At 64.9% G+C, this 22,347-nt stretch overlaps 2 protein-coding genes across 6 annotated transcripts; both read right to left on the bottom strand.

The window, feature by feature from the left end:
* Nucleotides 1–345: 345 nt before the first annotated feature.
* Nucleotides 346–15,378, bottom strand: PNPLA6 (patatin like domain 6, lysophospholipase). Of its 5 annotated transcripts, XM_084501740.1 has the most exons (37): nt 15,055–15,378; nt 13,885–13,954; nt 13,702–13,764; nt 12,973–13,060; nt 12,759–12,841; nt 12,576–12,673; nt 12,359–12,499; nt 12,001–12,160; nt 11,829–11,909; nt 11,437–11,565; nt 11,275–11,355; nt 11,040–11,160; nt 10,861–10,944; nt 10,292–10,398; nt 10,005–10,196; nt 9,708–9,785; nt 9,267–9,472; nt 9,004–9,135; nt 8,806–8,929; nt 8,618–8,731; nt 7,987–8,062; nt 7,694–7,834; nt 7,308–7,371; nt 7,068–7,236; nt 6,816–6,998; nt 6,612–6,730; nt 6,346–6,502; nt 5,892–6,008; nt 5,709–5,778; nt 4,705–4,821; nt 4,278–4,394; nt 2,597–2,745; nt 2,367–2,519; nt 1,493–1,609; nt 1,250–1,346; nt 1,052–1,161; nt 347–774 (listed from the first exon to the last, which is right to left on the bottom strand). In XM_084501740.1, exons 2-37 carry the CDS (start codon nt 13,921–13,923, stop codon nt 709–711), a joined length of 4,143 nt encoding a protein of 1,380 aa, XP_084357866.1. In that variant the 5' UTR covers nt 13,924–13,954; nt 15,055–15,378; the 3' UTR covers nt 347–708. The 5 variants fall into 5 exon arrangements, 4 of the variants coding, with proteins under 4 accessions (XP_084357867.1, XP_084357866.1, XP_084357869.1 ...); XM_084501741.1 differs by lacking the exon at nt 15,055–15,378 and having other exon boundaries at nt 346–774; nt 6,816–6,989; nt 13,885–14,396; XM_084501743.1 differs by lacking the exons at nt 4,278–4,394; nt 15,055–15,378 and having other exon boundaries at nt 13,885–14,391.
* Nucleotides 15,379–15,635: 257 nt separating this feature from the next.
* On the bottom strand, nt 15,636–21,697 carry MCOLN1 (mucolipin TRP cation channel 1). Its single transcript, XM_084501753.1, has 14 exons — nt 21,667–21,697; nt 21,307–21,512; nt 20,377–20,544; nt 20,142–20,301; nt 19,887–19,974; nt 19,207–19,303; nt 19,021–19,120; nt 18,824–18,930; nt 18,421–18,570; nt 18,207–18,308; nt 17,781–17,903; nt 17,323–17,529; nt 17,071–17,201; nt 15,636–16,698 (listed from the first exon to the last, which is right to left on the bottom strand). Exons 1-14 carry the CDS (start codon nt 21,680–21,682, stop codon nt 16,662–16,664), a joined length of 1,692 nt encoding a protein of 563 aa, XP_084357879.1. The 5' UTR covers nt 21,683–21,697; the 3' UTR covers nt 15,636–16,661.
* Nucleotides 21,698–22,347: the final 650 nt, after the last annotated feature.

The following is a 22,347-nucleotide window of genomic DNA, read 5'->3' as shown; positions in this document are numbered from 1 at the left end:
TGGGCTACCCCACCACCGTGACAAGCGTGCCGTGGCAGTGCCGGGTGTCCCCATCCCCTTGCCCGTCCCTGTCCTCCCCCCCCATGCATGTCCCCACGAGGCCCCCCCACATCCCCTCTCCCCTCCCCAGCCCCATGCTGGAGCACCAGGATGGGGCAGGCACCAGCAGCCCCCGCTGTGGGGATTATTTGGGGATTATTGCTCCCGGCTGGTTTTTGTCTTGCACCGTGCCGCAGCCACCAGCACCACGGGGGCAGTCGGTGGTGTCACCTGGCAGTTGTCTGCTGGCCACCGCCAGCCCCCACCCTTGAAGCTTTATTCCCGCAGGAGAAACAGGGCCAGGTTTGTTTTAAATAATAATAATTAAAAAAAAAAAAAAGAAAATATACAGCAGTCACTTCTCCCCCCACCACGAGGTCGGTCCTGCGGCAAAGCAGGGCAGGGCCAGGCCACGGAGGGGGGATTTGGGCCAGTGCAACAGTGCAGGATGGGGGAAAAGGAGGGGAGGGGTCCCTGGAGCCCCCGCTGTCACCCCAGCTTGGGGACAGTAGCGGGGACAAGCCTGGGGCGAGTGGGAAAGTGCCACGGGGCTGAGCCCTGGCCGGGGAAGCGGCCATGGAAGAGGGGATCGGGGGGGCCCTGGGGCACGGAGGCAGTGCCAGGGCATCACCCGGGGGGGCTCCTGGGCTCCTTCAGTGCCATCTGGGCTCACGTGTGGGACGTGGAGGAGGCTCGGGCTGGGCTCGGGCGGTGCCGCAGGCTCTTCTCATCCTCCTGGGGAGAGAGGGGACGCGTGGGGGACACCGGGATGGGGACACGGCGCAGCACCCATCAGCTCCCAGCTGGGGAGCTCTGCCCCCTATAACCCCCTCCACGCACACCTTTGGGGGCCTCCGGACCGCAGGACACCCCATTCTGGGGGTGCTCCAGAACTGGGGCCAGGGTCTGCCCCATGCTACTCCCTCCGTGCAGGGGGTTGGGGCACCCCTGGGAGCCCCCAGCCTCTGAGGGGCCTCATTTTGGAGGGTCCCTGTGGTCGGGGAGCACTCACAGCCTCCAAAGCGCCAGCTCCGGGCCACTCGGTCGGGGCAAACGCTTCCTCCTCGCCCCGTGTCAGCTCCGGCCCCTCGTCCTCGTACTCGGTGAGGTAGTCGGACTCCTCTGGGGAGGGAAAAAGAGGGGAGGGGGCTCAGGGTCAGGCCCTGAGCCCGGATCAGGCCCCCAGCCATGCATCCTGTCCCCCGCTCACCGTCCGCGTAGCCGTCCGATGGGTAGGGCTTGGCGGGCTCGATGCGCGAGATGATCTCTGCCAGGTCCGTGAAGCCGGCGCTGGGGCACGTGAGCACCTACGGGGCAGGGGGGAAGGTGTCTGAGATGCGCCCCCAACCACGAGAGGGGCGAGGATGGGGGACGTGGGATGGGTAAGGCGGTGGAAGGGCAGGTCCCGTGCAGCCCCTGCCACCTGCGGACCCCGCGGCCACCCCCCGCTCACGTCCATGCGTTTGCTCTCGTAGAAGTCGGCCGAGCGCCGGTCCTTCACCATCTTCTCGATGATGTCGCCCCGGCTCCAACCGTCGAAGACCACCTTGCCGTGCTGGTACCCCACGTCCTGCGGGGAGAGCGACCGCAGCCCGTTCGTGGCCTGGGCACCCCGAATGATGGCATGGGGCACCCCACAGGATGGCCCAGGATCCCAGCTGATGGCTAGGACATCCCAACTGATGGCACGGGACACCCAGCTGATGGCTGGGGCACCCAACCGATGGTCAGGGCATCCCAAATGGTAGCCAAGAAACCCTAAACAATGACCTGGGGACCCTGAATGATGAGCCTGGTACCTCAAATGATGGCCAGGATGCTGCAATTGATGGCCCAGGCACCCTGAATGATAGCTTGGGCAACCCCAGAGGATGGTCCAGTGACCCCATTAATGGCCAGGGCACCCAACTAATGGCTCGGACACTCAACTGAAGGCAAAGACATCCCAACCAGTTGCTGGGGAACCCCAGAAATAACCGAGATGTCTCAAATGATGGCCTGGGGTATGCTGTTAATGACTAGGAGACCCAATCAATGACCAGGACACCCCAACTGATGGGCCAAAGCACCCCTAAATGGTGGCTGGGTCACCCAGTTCATTGCTGGTTGACCCTACCTGATGCCCAGGATGCACTGCTAATGGCCTGGATGCTCAGCAGGTGCTCGAGGTACCCCAATCAATGCCAGAAGCACCCCACTAGTGGCTGGGGCACCCCAATCAACGCCCAGAACAGCCCAGAGGATGGCTGAAGTACCCCAACCGATGACTTTGAGGCACCCTGTTGATAGCCCAGGCCACCCCCTCAGGCTCTCCATCCCCGACTCACGTAGATCTCGTCGAACTTGCCGAAATCCATGGTCTTGAAGCGGTCGATGGGGGGACGGATGTACTCACAGTACGAGCTGGACTTCACCACCTCCAGCTGCCGCACGCACGACACGTAGGCCAACCGCGACTGGATCTCGGCCATGTCGGGCACCTGCGAGGGCAGGGAGCTCAGCACCCCTCCTGCACCGTCCCCACTGCTGTCCCCACATCCCTCACGCTGCTCCTCACCTTGACTTTCTCAGCCCAGGGGTTGAGGCGTTTCCAGAGCAGCCACCAGCCCGACAGGCTGTCCCCGTAGTTGCACAGGTCCGTCTCGTCCTGGCTGCCCACGTCGATGGCGATCACCGTCTTGGCACCCATGTTGCGGGCGATGTCAGCTGCAGGGTGGGAAAAGACGAAGCTGGGTCGGCAGCACCCTGGTTTTCCCCAGTCCGAGCCCACCACGAGAGGCGGTGGCACAAGCGGAGCAGGGCGAGGGATCGGTCCCGACCACGGGCTGGATGGCAAAGCCATGCTGAGGGCTCGTGGGGGGGATGAGGAACATCCCGTGGGTGCTGGATTTGGGGGTAGGAGCCCCGTGGCATGATGTGCCAGTGGGGAGCAGAACAGCGTTGCGACCTGCTGCGTGTGTAAAGGTGACAGGAGGCTGCAGGCAAGGTGCGGCGTCCATAGAGGGATGAGAAGCGTGGAGGGACCCCCAGGAGGGCACCAAGGACACCAGGATACGATGCGGGGCAGATGGAGACAACTGGAATATGGAGGGAGATGGAGATGTCCCAGGAGGACACCTGGTACTGTGGACATCAAGAAATGACGTTACAACAGGGAGGAAGGTGACTTGCATGTCAAGGAGGACGGAGATGCTCCAGGAGGGCAAAAAACATCCAGAAACAATGGCTCAGGGTGGCTGAAGTTGGTTTGTGCATGAAGGAGCACAAAGATGTCCCAGGAGGGCAGCCAGTACCAAAGACACCAAAAGGTGTAGGATGGAGGGAGGTGGCTCGCAGAGTATGTCGGTGTCCTGGGAGGGCACCTGGTGCCAAAGACACCAAGAGATGGTAACAGATAGATCGAGCTGTCCTGCATGGGAAGGACGACGGAGATGCCCAGGGAGGGCATCTAGTGCTGAGAACACGAGGATGAGAGGCTGATGCGAGATGGATGGAGGTGGTTGGCAGGTGAAGGAGCATGCAGATGCTCTGGGAGGGCACCACGTGCCAAGGATGCCAAGAGATGACACACGATGAAGGGAGACAGCCTGCATGTGAAGAAGGATGGAGATGCCCTGGGAAGGCACGCGGTGCTGAGGACATCAGGAGAGGAGGACGCAGGTTGGATGAAAGGGGTTGGCAGGAGAAGGAGCGTGAAGATGCTCTGGGAAGGCACCCAGTGCTGAGGACACCCAGAGGTGATGCAAGACAGAGGGACATTTTTTGTACATGAAGAGTGAAGATGATCTGGGATCACCTTGGTGCTGAGGACACCCAGAGCTGACAACATCATGCGACTTTTGTACATGAAGGAGGATGAAGATGCCCCAAGAGGACACCCAACACCAAGAATGATGCAAGACGAAGGGACACGTCTGGGATTTGAAGAAACACGAAGATGCCCTTGGAAGCCACCTGGTGCTGAGGACACCAAGAGACGACACAAGACAGATGGACGGCTTTTTATGGGAAGTAGGATGAAGATGCCGAGAGGGCGCCCGATGCCGAAGACACCAAGAATCAACGCAAAACCATGCGAGACGGCCCAGATCCAGCCTCAACGGTGGATCGAAGACCCCTGAAGACCCATCCCTTGGTGGGCACACGGCTCCCACCCAACCGCCCGCCACCGGGACCGGACCTGGAGCCGCGTCGGCTGTGGCGGGCGGTGGCGGTGATGCTGGTGGGGCGCTACTTGCCTGGCAGGTTGTTGATGTAACCACCGTCCATCAGCAAGTTGCCGTCCTTGGGGTCGCAGAGTGGCGGTAGGTACCCAGAAAGGGTCATGCTGGCTCGCACGTACCGCCAGAGCGAGCCTGCGCCGGCGGGGAACAAACGCAGTGAGCACGGCCCGCCCCACGCCTGCCTGAGCCCCCCGGGGGGCTGCCCCTCGCCCCTGCCCTTGCCCGGGGACGTCTGCACCCCATGGGGGTCCGGTGGGCACCCATGGGTGGCAGAGGCACCCACCGGGGCGGCACGCACCCTGACTGGCCGTTTACAAAGCCTAGAATGGCTCCACCTGGGATGGGATGTGGGGTTGTTTTGTGTGTTTGTTTTTTATTATTTTTGGGTGGGGAAAGGGGGTGTTTTTGGGGGGCCGGTAGCCCCAGCGAGGGAGATGCTGACCTGGGACATTGTTAACATAGCAGCCGTCCACGAGCCAGTGGCTGTCCTTGGGGTCGCAGAGCGGAGGCAGGTAGGGGGTATAGGATGCACTGGCTCGGACGTAGCGCCAAACGCTGCCTGCCGGAGGGAGAGGACACGGTCATGGTCCTGGGGGCACGGGACAAGCACGAGCCCCCGGCAGCAGGTGACCGAGGCTGCTGGCACCGGTGGGGTGTTTTTAGTCCCAAGAGCGAGCCACGCTGGGGAAAACACCTCGGCCACACTGGGATGGGGAAGGACAGAGGGTTAGGGGTGGTGAGTGGGAATTAGTTGGCGTTAGAGGCCAGAGGAGCAGGTGGAGCAAGAGCCAGGCTGTCTACAAACCACTGCGTGCGCCCCATGGACGGCTCAATGTCCCAGGTGAGCTCCAGCACCAGGCAAGGATGAGGGGCAGCCACCACGTTATCCCCACCACCGCCACCGCGTGGTCCCCATCACCACCACTGCATCGTCCCCATCACAACGTCCCCATCACCACCACCACCACGACCCCACCAGCAGGTTGTCCTCACCATCACCTTGTCCCCACCACCACCACATCCCCAGAACATCACGTTGTCCCGCCACCATCGCGTTGTCCCCACCATCGTCACATTGTCCCCACCACCACCACCACCTCGTTGTCCCCAGCGGGACAGCCCCACACCCCCATGCTGTGAGTGAGGGTTACTGGGGTTAGTGGTGAGCAGATACGTTAGAGGGGACGTGCACACTCAGGGGGGGCAGCTCCACACCCCAATTCTACTGCCAACCCCATCAAGGACGTGGCGCATAGCTCAGGGGAGCTGAGTTTTGCTGGTTACCAGCATTGTGTGGCCTTGGGACACCACCACTGCCCGGGCTCCGAGCCCTTTGCTTGCCAGGGTGACAGTGGCACCGTTTTTGGGGTGCTGGTAAGGAGGGTGCCCACACGGGGAGACACGGTGGTGCCAGAGAGCATCCCCAGTTCCCTGGGGAGCTCTTACCGTCCGTGTGCACCCGCATGGCCGAGGCCGTGATGTCAGTCGTGACGTTGAAGTAGGGAAGCCAAAGGTCCTGTGGGGATAAGACGAGGTGGGTGACATCGTGGGGACGGTGGCGGTGGGGCGGGGACCCAGCTGGGACCCCCTGTGGGTGGGTGCAGCCCTGGGCAGGGCCGCGGGGCGCACCTCAATCTGCTTGTCCTGGAAAACCTTGTTGATGCTGGCGTTGAAGGCTGAGCCCGAAAACATGGAGGTGATGGGGTAGGTGAGATCCAGGACGGTCTCGAACACCGAATTCATGCACTGGAGGCGGAGGTAGGGGAGGAAGGAGGAGGAGGAGGAGGAGAAAGAGGAGGAAAAGAAAGGAGAAAAAAGGAAAGGAGAAGGGAAAAAGAGGAGAAGGAGGAGGAGAGAAGGAGAAATAAAAGAAAGGAGAAAATAAAAGAAAGGAGAAAATATAAGGAGGGCGAAAAAGAGGAAGAAGAAAAGGAAGAGGAACAGGAAGAGGACAGGAAGGTGCTTTAGAAACACCCTGGCCATGGCTGGCCCCAGGCAGGCAGGGCGCTGTGCTGCTGTCCACCCAAAACGGTGATGGGGAGGGCTGGGTGCGTGCCCCCACCCCGCTTCGCCAGGCTCCCACCTTGGCCCACTCGCGCGCCCGCTGCTTGGTGCGCACGGCGCTGCGCTCCTCGGCGTACAGCGCCCCGATGAAGGAGCCGATGGAGGTGCCTCCAACCATGTCGATGGGGATCCCCGCCTCCTCCATCGACTTGATCACCCCGATGTGGGAGCAACCCCTGGCCGAGGGGAAGCAGACGGAGGAGAGGAGGTGGGGAACAATAAGGAGGGGGAATGGGAGCGGTCTGCGGAGCGGGACACCCCTCCCTGCCCCAGCGCAGCACCCACCTGGCTCCGCCGCCCCCCAGGACAAGGGCAATGGTGTTACCGGTGAGCACCCGCGCCAGGCGGGAGAAGTCACTGTGCCGATCGGCGCTCTTCTCAAACACCTTCTCGTACATCTCCCGCTGGGGACAGGGAACAAGGGGTGACGATGGCAGCAGAGCGCAGGGGACACCCGGGGCTGTGGGGCGCGCGGCGGTGGCTCCTTACCAGCTTGGCGGGGCTGCGACGGGAGAAGACGCGTCGGGGACACTTGATGTGCAGGTGGCCCGAGCACCAGCTCCGCATGTTGAGCCACTCGACGGTGCGGGACGGGCTGGGGCCGTCCTCGCGGTGCAGGAGGATGAGCTGCTTCAGCGCGCGCACCGCCGTGTTCTCCAGCATCTGCTCCAGCTGCAGAGGACATCAGCGGCACGGCGCTGCGTTGTCCCTGCCGGGCACCCCCTGCCACCCACCCCTCACCTCTCCCAGCGCCGGCTCCTGGTCGCCCAAGCCTACGATGAGGATGCAGTCAGCCTGACGGATGCAGCGCACGGTCCACGGCGTCAGGGTGCAGTCGGTTTGGTAGAGCACGATGCGGTGGATGTCTTCCTGCTGCGCCAGCCAGCCCGACAGGCGGTACTCCTGGATGCTGCCGGGACGGAGGGGTCAGATGCGGCACGGCGCTGGGTCGCCGGCGATGTCCCTCCTGCCGGGAGTTACCTGTCGAGCGCCGAGGAGCCGAGTCGAGCACGGATGATGTCGCTGGTGAGGAGCAGCGTGGGACCTGGGAGAGGTAGGACTGTGGTCACTGCGATGTTGTGTGGCCACGGTCGTCACCAAGACGCAGTCACCAGCATGGTCAACACCGTGCCGTGGGGTCCCAATCACCACCAAGCCATGGCCACCACCACACCATGGGCTTCCAGCACCCTCCCATGGCCATTGGCATGCCACGGAGCTGTGGTCACCACCGTGCCATGGTCACTGCTACACCATGGGGCTGCCGTCAATGTCATATCATGGCCTGGGGCCACCAGCACACCATGGTCACCTCCATGCCATGGCCACCACTGTGCCACGATTGCTGCTGCCCTGCCAGCACTCACCGATGGCGTTAAGGGCGTGCTTGAGCTCCAGCGTGAAGGCGGCCGTGGGCACGTCGTCGCACACCGGCAGCACCGCCACCGTTGACAGGTTGCTGGTAGGGTTGGTGGGCTCCGAGCTGGAGGCCATGCCCAAACCAGAGCCTGCGTGACGAGGAGATGCGGTGGCAGCAGGAGGACAGCGTGACAGGGCAGGGGACACTTTCTGGACTCTGCCCCGATGACAGCCACTGGCTCCAGAAAGGTGCACCCCTCGTCACCTTGTCCCCGCTGCCCTTCATCCCTTTGGGACTCACCTGCAAAGGGGCCGCGGAGCTGCTGGAGGTTTCCCAAGATCTTCTGGCTCAGGAGGTGGATGAGACGGGTGACAACCTGTGGGACAAGGAAGGGGACAACCATCAGAGCTGGTGGAGCTCCCTGAGCCAGAGACACATCAACACCCCGGAGCAGGACCAGAACCAGCAGCCCATGTGCTTTTTTGGGTGCTACCACCACCAAGACCCATCCTTGGGGACCTCAGTGAAGAACACCCCTTTAGGACACCAGCCTTTTTCCCCTGCCAGCTCTCATCACTGCCTTAATTCCTTAATTGAAGATGATTTTAATGGGTGTCAGAACCACCAGTTGGGATACTGGGACATGCTTCTTCCCCTGGAAGGACCAGCAGATCCTGGCATAGGGGTCTCCCCATGGACACCAGCACCAGCATCTCTCCAACCTCTCAAATCCCACAAAATGTTGAGGTTGGTGAGGTTTCAAGGCTTCTCCTGAGGCACTCCTCTGCCATACTCGTGCTGATCCCTTCTCCATTTTGGGTTTGGACAGAGAGGATCCATCCCATCTGATCCATCTTCCCATGGGGGTACGGTTGGGACCCCCCAGCACAACCCACTTTGCTCCCCCAGCAGGGCAGGATTTTGGGGATACCTGGGGGTACCGACGCTTGATGTTGTTCAAGGTGCCCTCGGGCAGCTTAGCCAGCTCCGTGTCCCGGACTGCGTGGACCGTGGTGGCACGGGGCTGCCGGGTGAGGGCTTCCACCTGGAGAAGACGACGTGTAGCTGAGACGGGGAGCCGCGAGGTACCGCGCGTCCCGGCGCCAGCACGGGTCTCACCACGCCGATGAGGTCCCCGCGGCCGTACTCCCCGATCAGCTCCTTCTTGCCGCTGCCCTTCTGGATGACGGAGCGGAGGCGCCCGTTGAGCGCGATGTAGGTGCAGTCCGACTTGTCACCCTGCCTGGGGACGCCACCAAAGGGACGTCACCCCCGTGCCAAGGGGGTCCCCACCGAGCCGAGGTGGGGGGCACCCACCTGTAGAGCGCCCGGCCGGCCTCCACCGCCATCCAGTCGATGGCGAAGTCCATCTGGCGCACGAAGGGCGACATGCGGGCGGCCACGGTGTGGGCCACGCTCAGCACCACGCTGGGCTGCTCCCGCATGATCCTACGGACCGACAGCAGCTGGGGGACACGGTGGCGGCCCCAAGAGATGCCGCCACCGCAGATGCTGAGCTGTGCTCAGCCCAGAACCCCCCTTCCAGCACCAAAACGCCTTCGTTGGTGCTCGGGACTCACTCGTAGAAGTCCGATTTGGAGATCTTGAGGAAGGTGCAGTCGCGGTTGGCCTTGATGGTGAAGATGAGGGGCTCACCGGTGAGCACGGCCAGCTGCCCCACCATCTCGCCGGGCTGCGTCAGGAAGAGGCAGACGTCCTCCGCCTTGTCGATCATCCTCTGGTACACGTGCAGGCAGCCCCACAGCACGAAGTGGAGGCTCACGTCCTGCCGAAACGCTGCCCCGTCACCAGGACCCTGCCTCGATCACCCCCCAGGGACCAAGGGGACCCCACCGGCAACACTTGGGGTTTCTTCTGCTCCTCTTCACTATGGGGTTTTGCACCCTCAGCAGCTCTGGGGATGGTTCCTGCCCCCCCCAAACCCATAGGGCAGGCACCCCCTGCAAATACGCGGTAGGGAGAGCAAGGTGTCACATCAGCCCCGCAAAACCCAGACCCACCTGGTCCCCTTGACGGGCAATGACCGTCCCGGCTTTCGCATGATGGAGCAGAACGCGATTGTTGAGCAGAGATGGGTCCTGGGTGGAAGAAGGATTTCACCTGAGGTGATAGGGACCACCAGAAAGCCAAAGGAAAACTACCACAAAGTGATTGGGACCGCCACGAGACCGCAGGGGCCCGCCACGAGGTGATGGGGACCCACCACGAGGCCACGCAGCCCCAAAACCCGCTGACGGGGAGCACCACGAGGCGACGGGGAGCCACCAGGAGGCCAAGATCTCCCTCTGCGCCCTCACCTCCACCTTCATCAGCTTGACCAGCTCCCGCTTGGCAGCCTCGAAGATGGCGCCGGTCTGGCGGCCCTGGTAGGGCCCGAAGGGCCAGTCCCCGCCGGCCGCGTCGTCCTCGCAGGAGTGGTAGCGGTAGACGCCCGACGGCTGCTCCTCCACCGTCACCGACTTGCGCTCCTTGGGCTCGTGCGAGACGGACTGAGGGGGGCGAGGGACGGGTCCGGCACCGCTCCGCGTCGAGGGTGAAGCGGATTTTGGGGTGGGGGGGGGGACGTGGCGGGCCACGGCCTTACCCGGGAGAAGGCGGCCATGGCGCCGGTGCTGTCCTCCTGCAGCGACACCGAGATGCGGCCGCGCTCGTAGGCCATGTCGAAGTCGGAGCGGGGACACTTCTGGATGCCTGCGCCCCGCCGGGGGGGGACACAGAGTGGTCACTTGGGGGGGGGGGCACTGGGGCACCGAGCTGGGAGCACTGGGGGGGATTGTGAGGCCGGAGTGGGGCGTGCCTGAGGCTGGGAAGGGGGGGATGATACACGGCCAGGGGGGCTGCAACAACACTGGGGGGGCTGCATGAGCCCAGAGGGGGACATAGGACCCGTGGGGGGGCTTCAGGACCCGTGCAGGAGGTGCATAATCCTCAGGGGGGAGCTGTATGATCCTTGGGGTGGTTGCACAGTCCTTGGGGGGGCTGCATGATCCTTGGGGGGGTTGCATGACCCTTGGGGAGGTTGCGTGACCCTTGGGGGGGTTGTGTGACCCCTGGGGGGGGTTGCAGGAGCCCAGAGTGGGACGCACGACCCCAAGGAGGTGACTCACAACCCCAAGCCCCCCCCCCCTTTCTTTCCTCCAGCCCCCGACCCACCGGAGATATCCACTGGCATGGAGATGCAGCGGCTCAGCAGCGGCGGCGCGGGGGCATCCAGGGCTCCGGCTTTCAGCGGCTCGACTGTGGGACGAGACGGCCATGAGCGGCCTCCTGCTGGGGCTTGGGGGGGCCGGGAGGGTTGGGGGGGGGTCTGTTCGCCCCATCCCGGCCCCTACCCAGCTCCGTTTGCCTTTCCCTGCCCTCTTCGGCGGCGCTGAGCCCCCGCTTGCTGTGGCGCACGGGGCTGGTGCGGGTGGCGTGGCCGGGCTGCGGGAAGAGGCGCAGCGGCTGCATCTCCTGCAAGGAGGACGTGTCAGCAGCGCAAGGACGAGGGGGCGTCCCCCTTTTTTTGGGGGGATCCAGAGAAAAAAAAAAACATTTTCCAGGAGGCTCCCCCCCCCACACGCTCACATGGCTGAAAAGCTCGTTGGTCAGTCCCAAGTAATTGTGCAGCGCCAGGAAGGTGACGCGCTGCAAGCGCACCATGATGATCTGCGGGGACCAGAAGGCGTCAGCACCCCTCGCCCACCCCTGGGGACACCCCAAGTGTCCCCTCCCCGGGGACAGGCTCACCTGCACCACCCGCACCAAGCTTTCGGGGTATTTCTCGAAGACGGCTGAGAAGGCTTCGACCGGCAGCCGCAGCACCGTGGAGTCCTCCGCCGCCCGCGCGCACACCGTCCGGTACGGCCGCTGGTGGCCCTAGGGGACAGCCAGCAGTGGCAGTGTCACTGCCAGGACGGTGAGACGCCCCCCTCCCTGGCTCGGGGAAGGGCATGGAGGGACAGCTTGCAGCCGTGGTCAGGGTGGTGGGGTTGGGGGATGGCCACACTTGGTCCGGGAGAGGTTTGGGGACAGCCACGGTCGGGCTTGGTGAGGCTGGGGACAGCCACCATCAAGTTGAGGGGACCTGGGGACAGCCCCGATTGAGGGGGAAGGTCTGGGGCCAGCTTTAGGGCCGGTACCGTGATGACATCGAGGATGCTGAGCAGGCTGTGCACGCTGTCTCCGGGGAACACCTCTTTCATCACCGTCTCCTTTCCGTCCTACACAGCACAAACCCCCCTGCTCTTTACAGCCCTGTCCCTGCAGCGTCCCCAGCCTGTCCCCAGCCTGTCCCCAGCCCCGTCCCCGCACCGGCTCGGTCAGGAGCAGCTCCAGCTTGCCATCCTGCAGCACGTAGATGCTGGTGTCGGGCTGACCGGGTCGGAAGACGTAATCCCCTTGCTGACACTGCTGGAAAACCATGTGCTTGCAGAGCTCCAGGAACAGCGGCTTCTCAAAGTGTCCCAGCACCCTGCGAGGACGGGGACCAGCAGGTGACACCGAGCCCGACGGGCACCACACCAAAAGGCCCCCCCGGCCCCCCATCAGCTCCTCTCCACATCCCCTGGTGCTGAGAGCATCCTCCGAACGCCCCCGGGCCATAAAAAAGGCTTTGGGGTGGGGGTGGTGGGGTCGGATCCCGAACCCCGAGCCGGATCCCGAGCCTCACCGGACGTTTTTGAGCATGTAGAGCACCTCGGAGGGGAGGTGAGAATTGGCCACGTCGAATTCGGTCAGGTCGGCTTCCAGCACGGAGGGGGGGGGCTCCTTCAGCTGCAGCGTGGGCAGCTCCTTCTGGATGCGCAGGAACCTGCGGGGACAGCGAGGGGACAGCGAGGTGACACCGGGCTCCGCCACCCGCCCACCCGCCCCCGGCGGCGCCTCACTTTTTGGCGATGTTGAGCATTTTGAGCTTCTTCTTCATGCGGGGCCGCGAGGTGCTGGAGATGGTGGTGTCCACCAGGGAGGAGGTGGACTGGGAGACCTGGCGGGGACCCAGAGGGGATGTCACCCCCACCGGTGACACCGGGGAGATGCCACCCCCCCCCCCGCCACCCCCCGAGCGTCACCTTGCGCATGATCTTGCGCCCGTAGAACAGCACCTTGTCCCTCTTTCGGAAGCGGTATTTGGGTGTCCCCTGCGCCGGGACCTCTGGGCAGCAGGAAGGGGACAGGTTAAGGGGGGCACGGCCCTGTCACCCCGCCACCGTCACCTCCCCTCTGCGCTTCGTGGAGGAAACTGAGGCACGGGGGCCTCAGGTGTTGTCACCCGGTGTCACTCACTCTTAAGGCGCAGCCGCCGGACCAGCACCACGATGGCAGCGGCCACCAGGACGGCGAAGAGGCTGAGGCCGAGCATCACCCCCAGAACCTGTGGGGGGACACGGGGTCCCCGTGAGGCCCCCGGACCTCCCCATTGCACGGGGACGAGGGCGTGGGGTGACCGATGGCACTGCCACCCCGGTGACACGCATGGGGTGGGGGAGAGGCGCTTGGTGGTGGTGGGGACCAGGACGGGACCCCAAGGGGTGTGGGGACAAGAATTTATCCTCCAAGGGGCTGAGCAGCGTCGGGGGCCAGGATGGTGTCCCTAAAGGCGTGGGGACAAGTTTGAGTCCCCTTGGGGGTGTCCTTGGGCCAGGACACTGTCCCTTGTGACACGGGGACAAGTTTGTGGCCCTTCAGATGAGCTCAGCAGTTCTGGGGACCGGGATGCTGTCCCTAGGGCACATGGGGACAATTCCTCTCCCCTGGGGCACAGGGACAAGTTTGTGCCCCCCCAGGGGTGCTCAGCAGCACCAGGGCCCAGGACACCACCCCCGAGGGAGCAGGAATCGCTCGGTGTCCCCTGGGGCACGGGGACAGGTTTGTCACCTTCATTTCCCTTAACGGGGAACGCCGCCCCTTGGGGCACAGGGACGGGGATGTTGGGGATGTCGGGGCGCTGGGGGGCAGGATTTGGGGACCGGGACGTTGTCCCCAAGGGCGCGGGGACGAGTTGGTGGCACTCACCGCCCCGGTGGAGAGCTGCTCGTCGGCGAACAGCCTGGGCAGCACGGCCGTCAGGGACGCGTCCTGCGGGGACAGGAGGCTGAGCCCCATGGGGGGGACACCCCAGGGGTGGAGGGGACACCCCGGGGGATGGGGGGGGACACGGACACCGTCACCCCATCCAGCGGCGGTGGCGTTCCCTACCTCCGCCTCCTCCTGCGGCTCCGACTCGCCCTGCCCCATGGCTGCCGCGGGGCTCTGCCCATGCAGGAAGCTGCCGAAAAAGGGGGGAAAACGGGACAAAATAATTCAGGGACAGGTAAGCGGGGGCGACGTCCCCAAATGGGGCGATTCTGCCCCGATTAAACGCACGGGGAGGGTCTGGGGTATCCCCAGGGTGTCCCCGTGGTGCTGGGTGGCACGGAGGGGCCGGGTGAGGACTTCTGTGTCCCTTTAGGGACTTTGGTGTCCCTTTGGGGACTTTGGCTTCCCTTTTGGGGTCTTTGTCATCCCTTTGGGGACTTTAATGTCCCTTCTCCCCCCGGGGAGAGGAAGCTGTGGCAGGAAGCGTGGGGCGTTGCGACAGCCCCCGACGCCATGCCGAGGCCACCGCTGGTCCCCGCTGTCACCCGTCGGCCCGGGTGCCACCCCAAGGGGACAGTGCCCCCCCCCCCCCGGCGTCCCCCGTCCTTCCCAAGGACGCCCGGGGAGGTGGCGGTGGCCTCGGCAGCCACGGGGACGTCACCGGGGGCTGGCACTGGCCACCCCCTGCCACCGCCGCCAGGGGTGGGGACAGCGGGGGCCAGGGCCCCCCCTGGGGGTGACAGCTGCCCCCCCCATGGCTTCTGCCCCCCCCCCAAGGCCAGTGTTGCCCCCCCCGGCTGGTTCTGCCCCCCCACCGAAGACAAAACGCTCCCAGCATGGCCCCCCCCAGGCCAGCATTGCCCCACACCCCCCCCCCCCCGGCTGATCTTACCCCCCCCGGGCTGATCTTACCCCCCCCCACACCCTTTAACACCCCCCCAAGGTGAAAATCCCCCCCCCCCCGCTGACAACACCCCCTCCCCCAGCCCCATATTGCCACCATTGCCCCCCCCCCCCCCCATATTTCCCCCCCCAGGGACCTAACATTACCCCCCCCCCCCCCCCATGCATTATTGCCCCCTCCCCGGGCCAAAATTGCCCCCCCCGGGTTATTGCCCCCCCCCCCCCGGGGGGGTATTGCCGCCTCCCAACCCCCCCCCGGCCGGCACCACCTCCTCCCCTCCCCCTCCCCAGCGATAAATCCCCCCCCGGCCGTACCGGGGGAGCCCCCTCCATCCCCCCCCGCCCCCGTTACCGCCCCCCTCCCCCCCGGGGGGGCTCCGCGCTCACCGCCCGCCGGTCGCCGCCTCCCGCCCCGCTCCGGCCTCGGCGGCGGCCCCCGCGGGGTCATGGCTCCTTTAAGGCCGCCCGCCCTCCCCGCCTGACGTCACGGAGGGGGCGGGGAGCGTCCCGGCGGCGGCGCCATCTTGGGAAGGTCCGCGGGGAGACAGCGGGGAGCACATTGGTGGGGAGTGCGGGCGCCATCTTGGGTGTGGCACGAGAGTGGCAGTGTTATCGCGGGGCGCCATCTTGGGAGTGGCAGGAGGGGCGCGATGCTATCGCGGGGCGGTCGGGCCCCGGCGCCATCTTGGGAGTGGCGCCCCCAGGGAGGGCGGGGGCACCTCGGGCCTCGTCCCCAGCAGCACCCCAGGGTGGGGGCACCCCAGGGTGGGGGCACCCAGCCCCTGCCCCCAAGGCTGCCCTGGGGTTCCAGCACCCCCCCAGGTCCCAGCTGCCCCCCCCAGCCCCCCCAGGTGCCAACTGCCCCCCCCCAGCCCCAGCAGCCCCCCCACTGCCCCCCCCCTCCCTCCCCCAAGCAAAGGGCACCCATGGGTGCTGGGGCAGGGTCCCACAGAGCACAGAGGCGCCGCTGTCCCCGGGTGCTTTATTCACCCCCTACAGCACCCAGAAGCCGCCCCGAGCGCCGCCATCGCCACCGGGTCACGATTTGGGATGAATTCAGCCTTTTTTCGGGCCGTGCCTGGAGCTGGCAGGCCTCTGGCCCTGCTCCAGCGGGGAGCAGCTGCTGGGCCGCTTACAAAACCTGCCCTTGACCCGGCCGGCGCCGCGTAAACAAGCTGCGGGTGCCAAAAACGCAGCCCCAGGGACACGAGGAGGCCGTGAGCTGGGGCACGGGGACACGGCGTGGCTCCTGGCCCTCTGCTCGGAGCTGGGAAGGGGGCTCCTGGGGCCCTCTGGGCCTGAACGGTGCCCCAAAACGGTTAACGGGGAGGTGAGGTCAGGGATAAGTCCCCAAGGGGTGCTGGGCTCCAGGATGTGGCCCCAAACAGGAGCCTGGTGGTGCTGAGGGGCTGCAGGGCTCAGGACTAAGAGCAGGGACACGTCCCCAACGTCACCAAGGGGCTGCAGGGCTCAGGGACAAATGCCTCACCGTGAGGCTTAGGGACAAACCCCCAGAAATGTCCTTTACGCAGCCAAAGGGAAGCTGGGATGAGAACAAAGCCCCCAAGACAGCCAAAGGGCTGCGGGGTTCTGGGACAAAGCCCAAGGACTTGTCCCAGACGTGGCCAAGGGGCAGCTGGGCTTGGTGCCGAGAGCAGGGAGAAGTCCACGACACAGCCCAGGGGCTGCAGGGCTCCGGGCTGAGCCCCCAAATTACAGCTGAGGGGCTGCAAGCGAGCCCCCGAGTTGCTGCTGGCCTCCAGCTGGGGACTGGGAGCACAGAGGCACGGCCTCTGCCAAAAATAAAATGGGATGAGCATCCGTCTGGTCTCCCTGTCACCTGTGGGGTGTCCGTGGGCACGCGGGCGCCGTCGATCCCTGCTCCTTTGGGGGCTGCTGTCGAGCCCCCAGTCGGTAAAAGCAGACGGTAAAATAAATAAAAGGGCTCGTGGCCGCTGGGAGCACAAAGTGCTGCGAGTCCCTGGGAGCCGCCCTCAGTTCACCAGCATCGTGTTGTCCTGTAGAGGAGCCCTGCGGGTGAACGGGGGGAAAATCGGGTTAATTGGGAGGAAAAAGCTTCAAATAGAGGCAGCTGCAGCAAAAGCGATGCCCCAACACCCCAGAAACAAGTGGCAAACGCAGCCACGAGGTTAAGAATGGGCACTGGGGAAGGAACACGGACCATAAACGCACCAAGGGGCCCCCTGAGGACATTTTGGGGCACCAAAAGCCAGAGGTTGGCACCGAGACACAGCTCGAAGCAACCCAACGAGGCTGGAACTCACAACCCTTGCGCCACCGGGCACGGAACCAGCCGAACGCGAGCTCTAAATCCTCCTCCCCCAACGCGGCAGAGGGCTGGGGGTGGAGAGGGGGGGGCTGCAGAGCCCTCCCCGTGCTCACCGTTCGCAGCAGCAGAAGACGGAGCAGGACGGGGCACTGCCGCGGCGGTACTTGCCCGACTTGGGGCTGTCCTTGCACTCGGCGATGTAGGCGTGGAGCTGGGACACGGGCGTTTCGCCCTCGCACTGGTGCTGCAGGGGTGGGAGAGGGGAGATGAAGCCCTCCGGCCTTGGGTGTTGGCTCCCAGCCCCAGCACAGCCACCCCAGGAAAAGGGAAAAAAGCCTGGAAGCTTCGCTGGGATTTGGCCTCACCTTTATGGTCTCGTAGGAGCCGGTGATGAGGGCGATGAAGAGGCTGAGGACCATGTAGATGAAGAGGCTGATGAAGGTGTAGAGGTAGATCTGGCTGAAGAGCCACACCAGGTAGCTGTTCTGCTGCATCTCGGCGAAGGTGACGAACATGTCGTCCCCGTTGATGAGGGAGAAGAGGCACTCGGACACCATGGAGAGGGAGCGGAACTGGGGCGGGAAGGGACAGGGAGCTGCCGGACACGTCGAGCCACCTCCTCACCCCGTCCCCTCCGCTATCAGCCTGGAATCTCCCAAAAAAAACCACAGCCACGCAGCTCAATGCCCCAACGCTGCTGCTCCATCAGGTGCCTCGTCTAACCCAGCCCCACGCCCTTCTCTCCAGAAATCAGGGCAGGGAATTGCCCCTGGAGGCGGGTGAAGCCCACCCGAGCCCATCTCGGGGGAGCCTGGAGCAGCACCTTGACGTGGTAGGGTCCCAGCACGATCCAGCCACAGAAGCAGTAGCCCAGGTAGATGACGGCCACGCAGCAGCAGAAGCGGATGACGTTGGGGAGGGCCACCCGCAGCGTCACGATGAGAATCTGGGGGGTGGAAAAACCCACGGGGATCAAACTCCGTCCTCTGGAGGACGTCAGACGTCTGCCAGGAGGGGAAGGGGACCCACAAGGTGGGCGAACGGGGACAATTCCCACAAGAGTAGCAGTGAGGGATGGAGTTCAGGCACCCGATGTGACTCCAAGGCATCCAGCAGAGCAGGACAAGGAGCCCGGGGCCACACGCAGCAGCCACAGGATGGGCCCAGCCCCACCGAGTGCCTCTGTGCTCATGGTCAGCCCCGAAAATCACCCCCTCAGGTCACAGCCCATCTCTCCGGAGCCACTCACGTTGTACTTCTGGAAGAAGGTGAGGTAGCGAATGACTCCGACCCAGACCAGCAGCGTGGAGGTGCCCAGGAGGATGCTGCAGACGTCGTAGCCAGCAAAGTTCTGCAGGGACGGAGGTGAGACCGAGCCTAACGGGCCCCCAGCGCCGGCCACGAGCTGGGACAGCGGCAGGACAGGACCCTGCCTGTCCCTTTGCCCCCCCGTGCCCCCCTACCTTGGACTCGATGCCGATCTTCATGATGGTTCCCAGCACGGTGAGGACGTCGCTGATGACGAGCAGGATGTACCAGCCGTTGAGGAACTCCATGCGGTCCGACAGGCACACGCTCTGGCCGTAGCGGCGCTGGAAGAACCGGCTGAATTCCTGCGTGGGGAGGAGAAACCGGGTCCTCAGGGCGCAGCGCCGCGCTTCTGCCCACTCCTCAGCACCCAGGCGGGAGCTGGGGCTTTGTTTGAGCATTCTCATGCAAGCAGGGTGTCTTTAAGACTCCCTGTTTTTGAGAAAACATCCTTTTTTTGTTGAGAAAACATCTTGGAGGCAGCTCCAGCCACCCGCACAGCTTACACGGGGGACGGTGGCCACGCTTAGAGCTGCTTCCCGGCGCCCCGGCACTCACGTGCTGCAGCAGCAGGCCCCGGATGATGGAGCGAGCGCAGAGGATGAAGGAGAGGGAGCAGACCAGGATCACCACCACGTCGAAGAAGAGCCGAAAGGAGTTGTCACCTGAGTGGGGACACGCAGGGGATCTCATCAGTGAGGCGGGGGGGACACCGGGATCGCGGCGTGCCGGGGGGCCGCTGCCACCGCCCCTACCCCTGCCGAAAATGCTGGGATCTTTGCACTCCTTGATGTCAGCCCGGTTGTCGAGGCGGATTTTCACCCGGCCGCTGTGCGCCTTGTTGTCAAACGTGATCTGGGAACAGGGGGGGGGACAGACGGGGACTGCTGGAATCGGCAGGCCCCCCGCGCCCACCCCCAGCCCCCTCGCCGAGCACTCACGGTGATGGTGAAGGTGTAGCAGTCCGGGATCTCGTTGTTGATGATGGTCTGGATGTTGATGGCCTTCAGCTTGAACTGGATGGTGACGTTGATGAGCCTAAGGGAGGGGACGGGCTGTAACGGCCCCGTACCGACCCCAAAAACCCAGCTCCGAGGCAAGGAGCTGTCCCGCTGGGGGTGTGACCTCTTTGGGAGCACCAAAAGGGCTGTGCAGGACCAAACCACAGCCCCAGCATCGGGGAATTTGACTTCCAGGGTGCCACAGCTCCCAGCACCAGCCCTGGGATCCCTCTGCCTGGCACCAACCCCGGCACAGAACGGGGGAGCGGGGTCAGGGCCAGGACCTGGCGGTGCCAAAAAGCCACCCAGGGGCCACCAAAACAGCACCGAAGGCTGGGGGAGTTTCGGGGAGGGAAAGCAACCCTCGCTGCCTGCGTTGCAGGACTGAAGAGGTGCCTCGGGGCCAACAGAGCCGGAAAGCAGCTGCCTCTTGTGCAACCACCCCGGTTTCACATCTCCCTCAGCTCAAGGGCTGAGTTTCTGTCCGTCTCGTGACCGTTTTTAAAACCACCGGGTGCTTTTCCATCCCGGCAGCGAGCCCGGAACCCGTGAGGCAGGAGGAATTGCCTGCACCGGGGATGATGCCCCCGGCACGCGGCGGGGAAGGTGACGGCGATTACTTGTGGAATTTGAGGGTGAAGTTCTTGTAGCTGCGGTCCAGCTCCGGGGGCAGCGGATGCGTGTCCTCGGGGTCCACTCCCAGGCAGTCTGCAGGGAGGGAGGAGCGCCTTCAGGGAAGCCCGAAGACCCCAACAGACCCCTGGGTCCCTCTCAAATCCAGCGCACGGAGCCAAAAAAACCCAACAAAATCCACCCCCAGCAGTCCCCAGACCCCTCCCCAGGACCCCGAGGTCCCAGCCGTCCCCACCACGCACCGGTGACGATCTTGGGGTCGATGTTGAAGGTGTCGTTGGCGGGGTCAATGCGCCCTTTGCGGTAGTACTGCTGGCACAGCATGAGGGCCGACTGGTTCCCCCCGCTCTCCCCTCGCACGTAGGCATAGCGGCCGATGGTCTCGTTGGGGATGGCCAGGTACTGGTGAGGGAGACGCCCTCAGGGGCTGCCCACAGCCCCGAGCACCTCCGTGGCCCCCCCGGGCACGGTTCTCACCTTCTCCACGGTGTAAAACACGTGGTCGTAGAGGTCGCGCTGGGTGTAGACGGCGTAGGAGTCGCCGGCGCCGTCCACGTAGTCCTTGAGGAAGAGGTGCTTGAAGGTGACGGTGTTCTCCTCCTTGAACGTCACCACCATCTGGTTGCTGAGCCCGAAGAGGATGAGCTGAGGGACACAGGGGACCGGGATCAACCCCCCAGCCCCGGCAGCTCCGTGAAACGGATCCGAAACGCAGCCCGGAGCGCTCAGGGGAAGGAAAACGCCATCACCCCGAGCTCGGGGTCCCCAGGGAGCCAAGGGCGAGCTCCCTGCACCCCATCTCCCCCTGATTTCCCCAAAAACGGTGCTCTATGGGGACCCACACGTGCCAAAAACCCTAAAAAAAACACACTGGCAGAGGGGACGGAGATCTCCCATCGGTGTTTTCCCTGCCTGCACACTCCAAACCTTGCCCCGCCCCGGTAATTACCTCGCGTTCATCAAGACGAGCTAATTACAGCCGTGTTTACCACTGCACGAGGAGCAGGGGGAGGCCTGGGCTGGCCCTGGGTGACCCCGCAGGTCACACGGTGGCTGCTTCCTCCCAGCCTTGTGACCGCAGCCCGGTGCCTTCGGCCCTTTCTGTGCCCGTGCCACCGCTCTTCCCTTTCTCTTCCCCTTTTGTGGGGAACCCTGGGTGTCCCCAAACGTGTCACCCCCCCCTCTGAGCCCCGAGCTCCCCCGGGTGTATCCACCCCTCCAGAACCCCCTATGATGTCCCCACGCCCCCCCCATCCATCCCCTCCATCCCCACACCCACCGCCCACCTTTTGGGGTCCCCTCCATGCCCAGAGCCCCCCCCACGTCCCCACGGTGCCACCGTGTCCCCTACGGCCCCCTCCCTGCTGTCCCGATGGCCTTGAGCCCCCCCCGGGTGCCCCCCCCCACCTGCACCGTGACCAGCAGGATCTTGGCCAGCTGCAGCCCCAGCTTCACGGGCCGCCTGCCCCGGGCCCGGTACTTGTCGCAGGGGCTCATGAAGAAGTACTTCAGGCGGCGCCGCAGCTCTTCCTCCTCCTCCTCCTCCTCCGCCGCCGCCACCGGGGCCTCCGTCGCGCCGTAACCGGGCCCGCGGCTCAGCAGCCGCTCGGTCTCTGCGGGAAACGGGCCGGTAACGGTAAGGGGCCGGTAACGGTAACGGGAGGGCCCCACCGGGCCCACCGCCCGGGCCCACCGCCCGGGCCCACCGCCCGGGCCCAGGCCCAGGCCCAGGCCCAGGCCCCGGTCCCGGTCCCGGTCCCCGCTCACCAGACGCGGCCGCCATGGCACCGCCTCACCGCGGCTTCAGCCGCCCGCCTCACGTGACCGGAAGCCGGCGGCCCCGCCCCGCCGCCGCTCTGCGCTCATTGGTCCCGCCCACCCGTTGCCACGCGCCCCGTGGCCCCGCCCTCCCGTTGCTACGCGCCCAGTGGCCCCGCCCACCCGTTGCTATGCGCCCCGTGGCCCCGCCCACCTGTTACCACGCTCTAATTGGTCCCGCCCACCCGTTGCTACGCGCCCCGTAGCCCCGCCCACCCGTTGCCAAGCACGCCGCATCCGCCTCGCCGTTGCTATGGACGCCGTGGCCCCGCCCACCCGTTGCTACGCCCGCCGGTGGCGCGGGGCATTGTGGGAAGGACGGGCTGCCTCCGCCCCGCCCCCTGAGCCGTGCCCGCTGGGTGACCCCTGGGGTGACCTCTGACCTGGCCTTGACCCCGGCGTCCTGCACGTGTCCGTGCTGGGGACACGATGGGGACACGATGGGGTCATGATGGGGTCATGATGGGGTCACACTGGGGACACGATGGGGAAATGCTGGGGACATACTGGGAATGTGATGGGGAGATGTTGGGGACACATTGGGGACATGTTGGGGACACGCTGGGGACATGCTGGGGACACAGTGGGGACACCTGGCACAGGGTGGCGTCCCCACGGAGGGTGGCACTC

The sequence above is a fragment of the Aythya ferina genome (genome assembly GCF_964211825.1).
Source record: "Aythya ferina genome assembly, chromosome: 33".
Lineage (NCBI taxonomy): Eukaryota > Metazoa > Chordata > Aves > Anseriformes > Anatidae > Aythya > Aythya ferina.
Note: the sequence above shows the minus strand (reverse complement) of the source record. Positions and strands in the feature narration are given on the sequence as shown.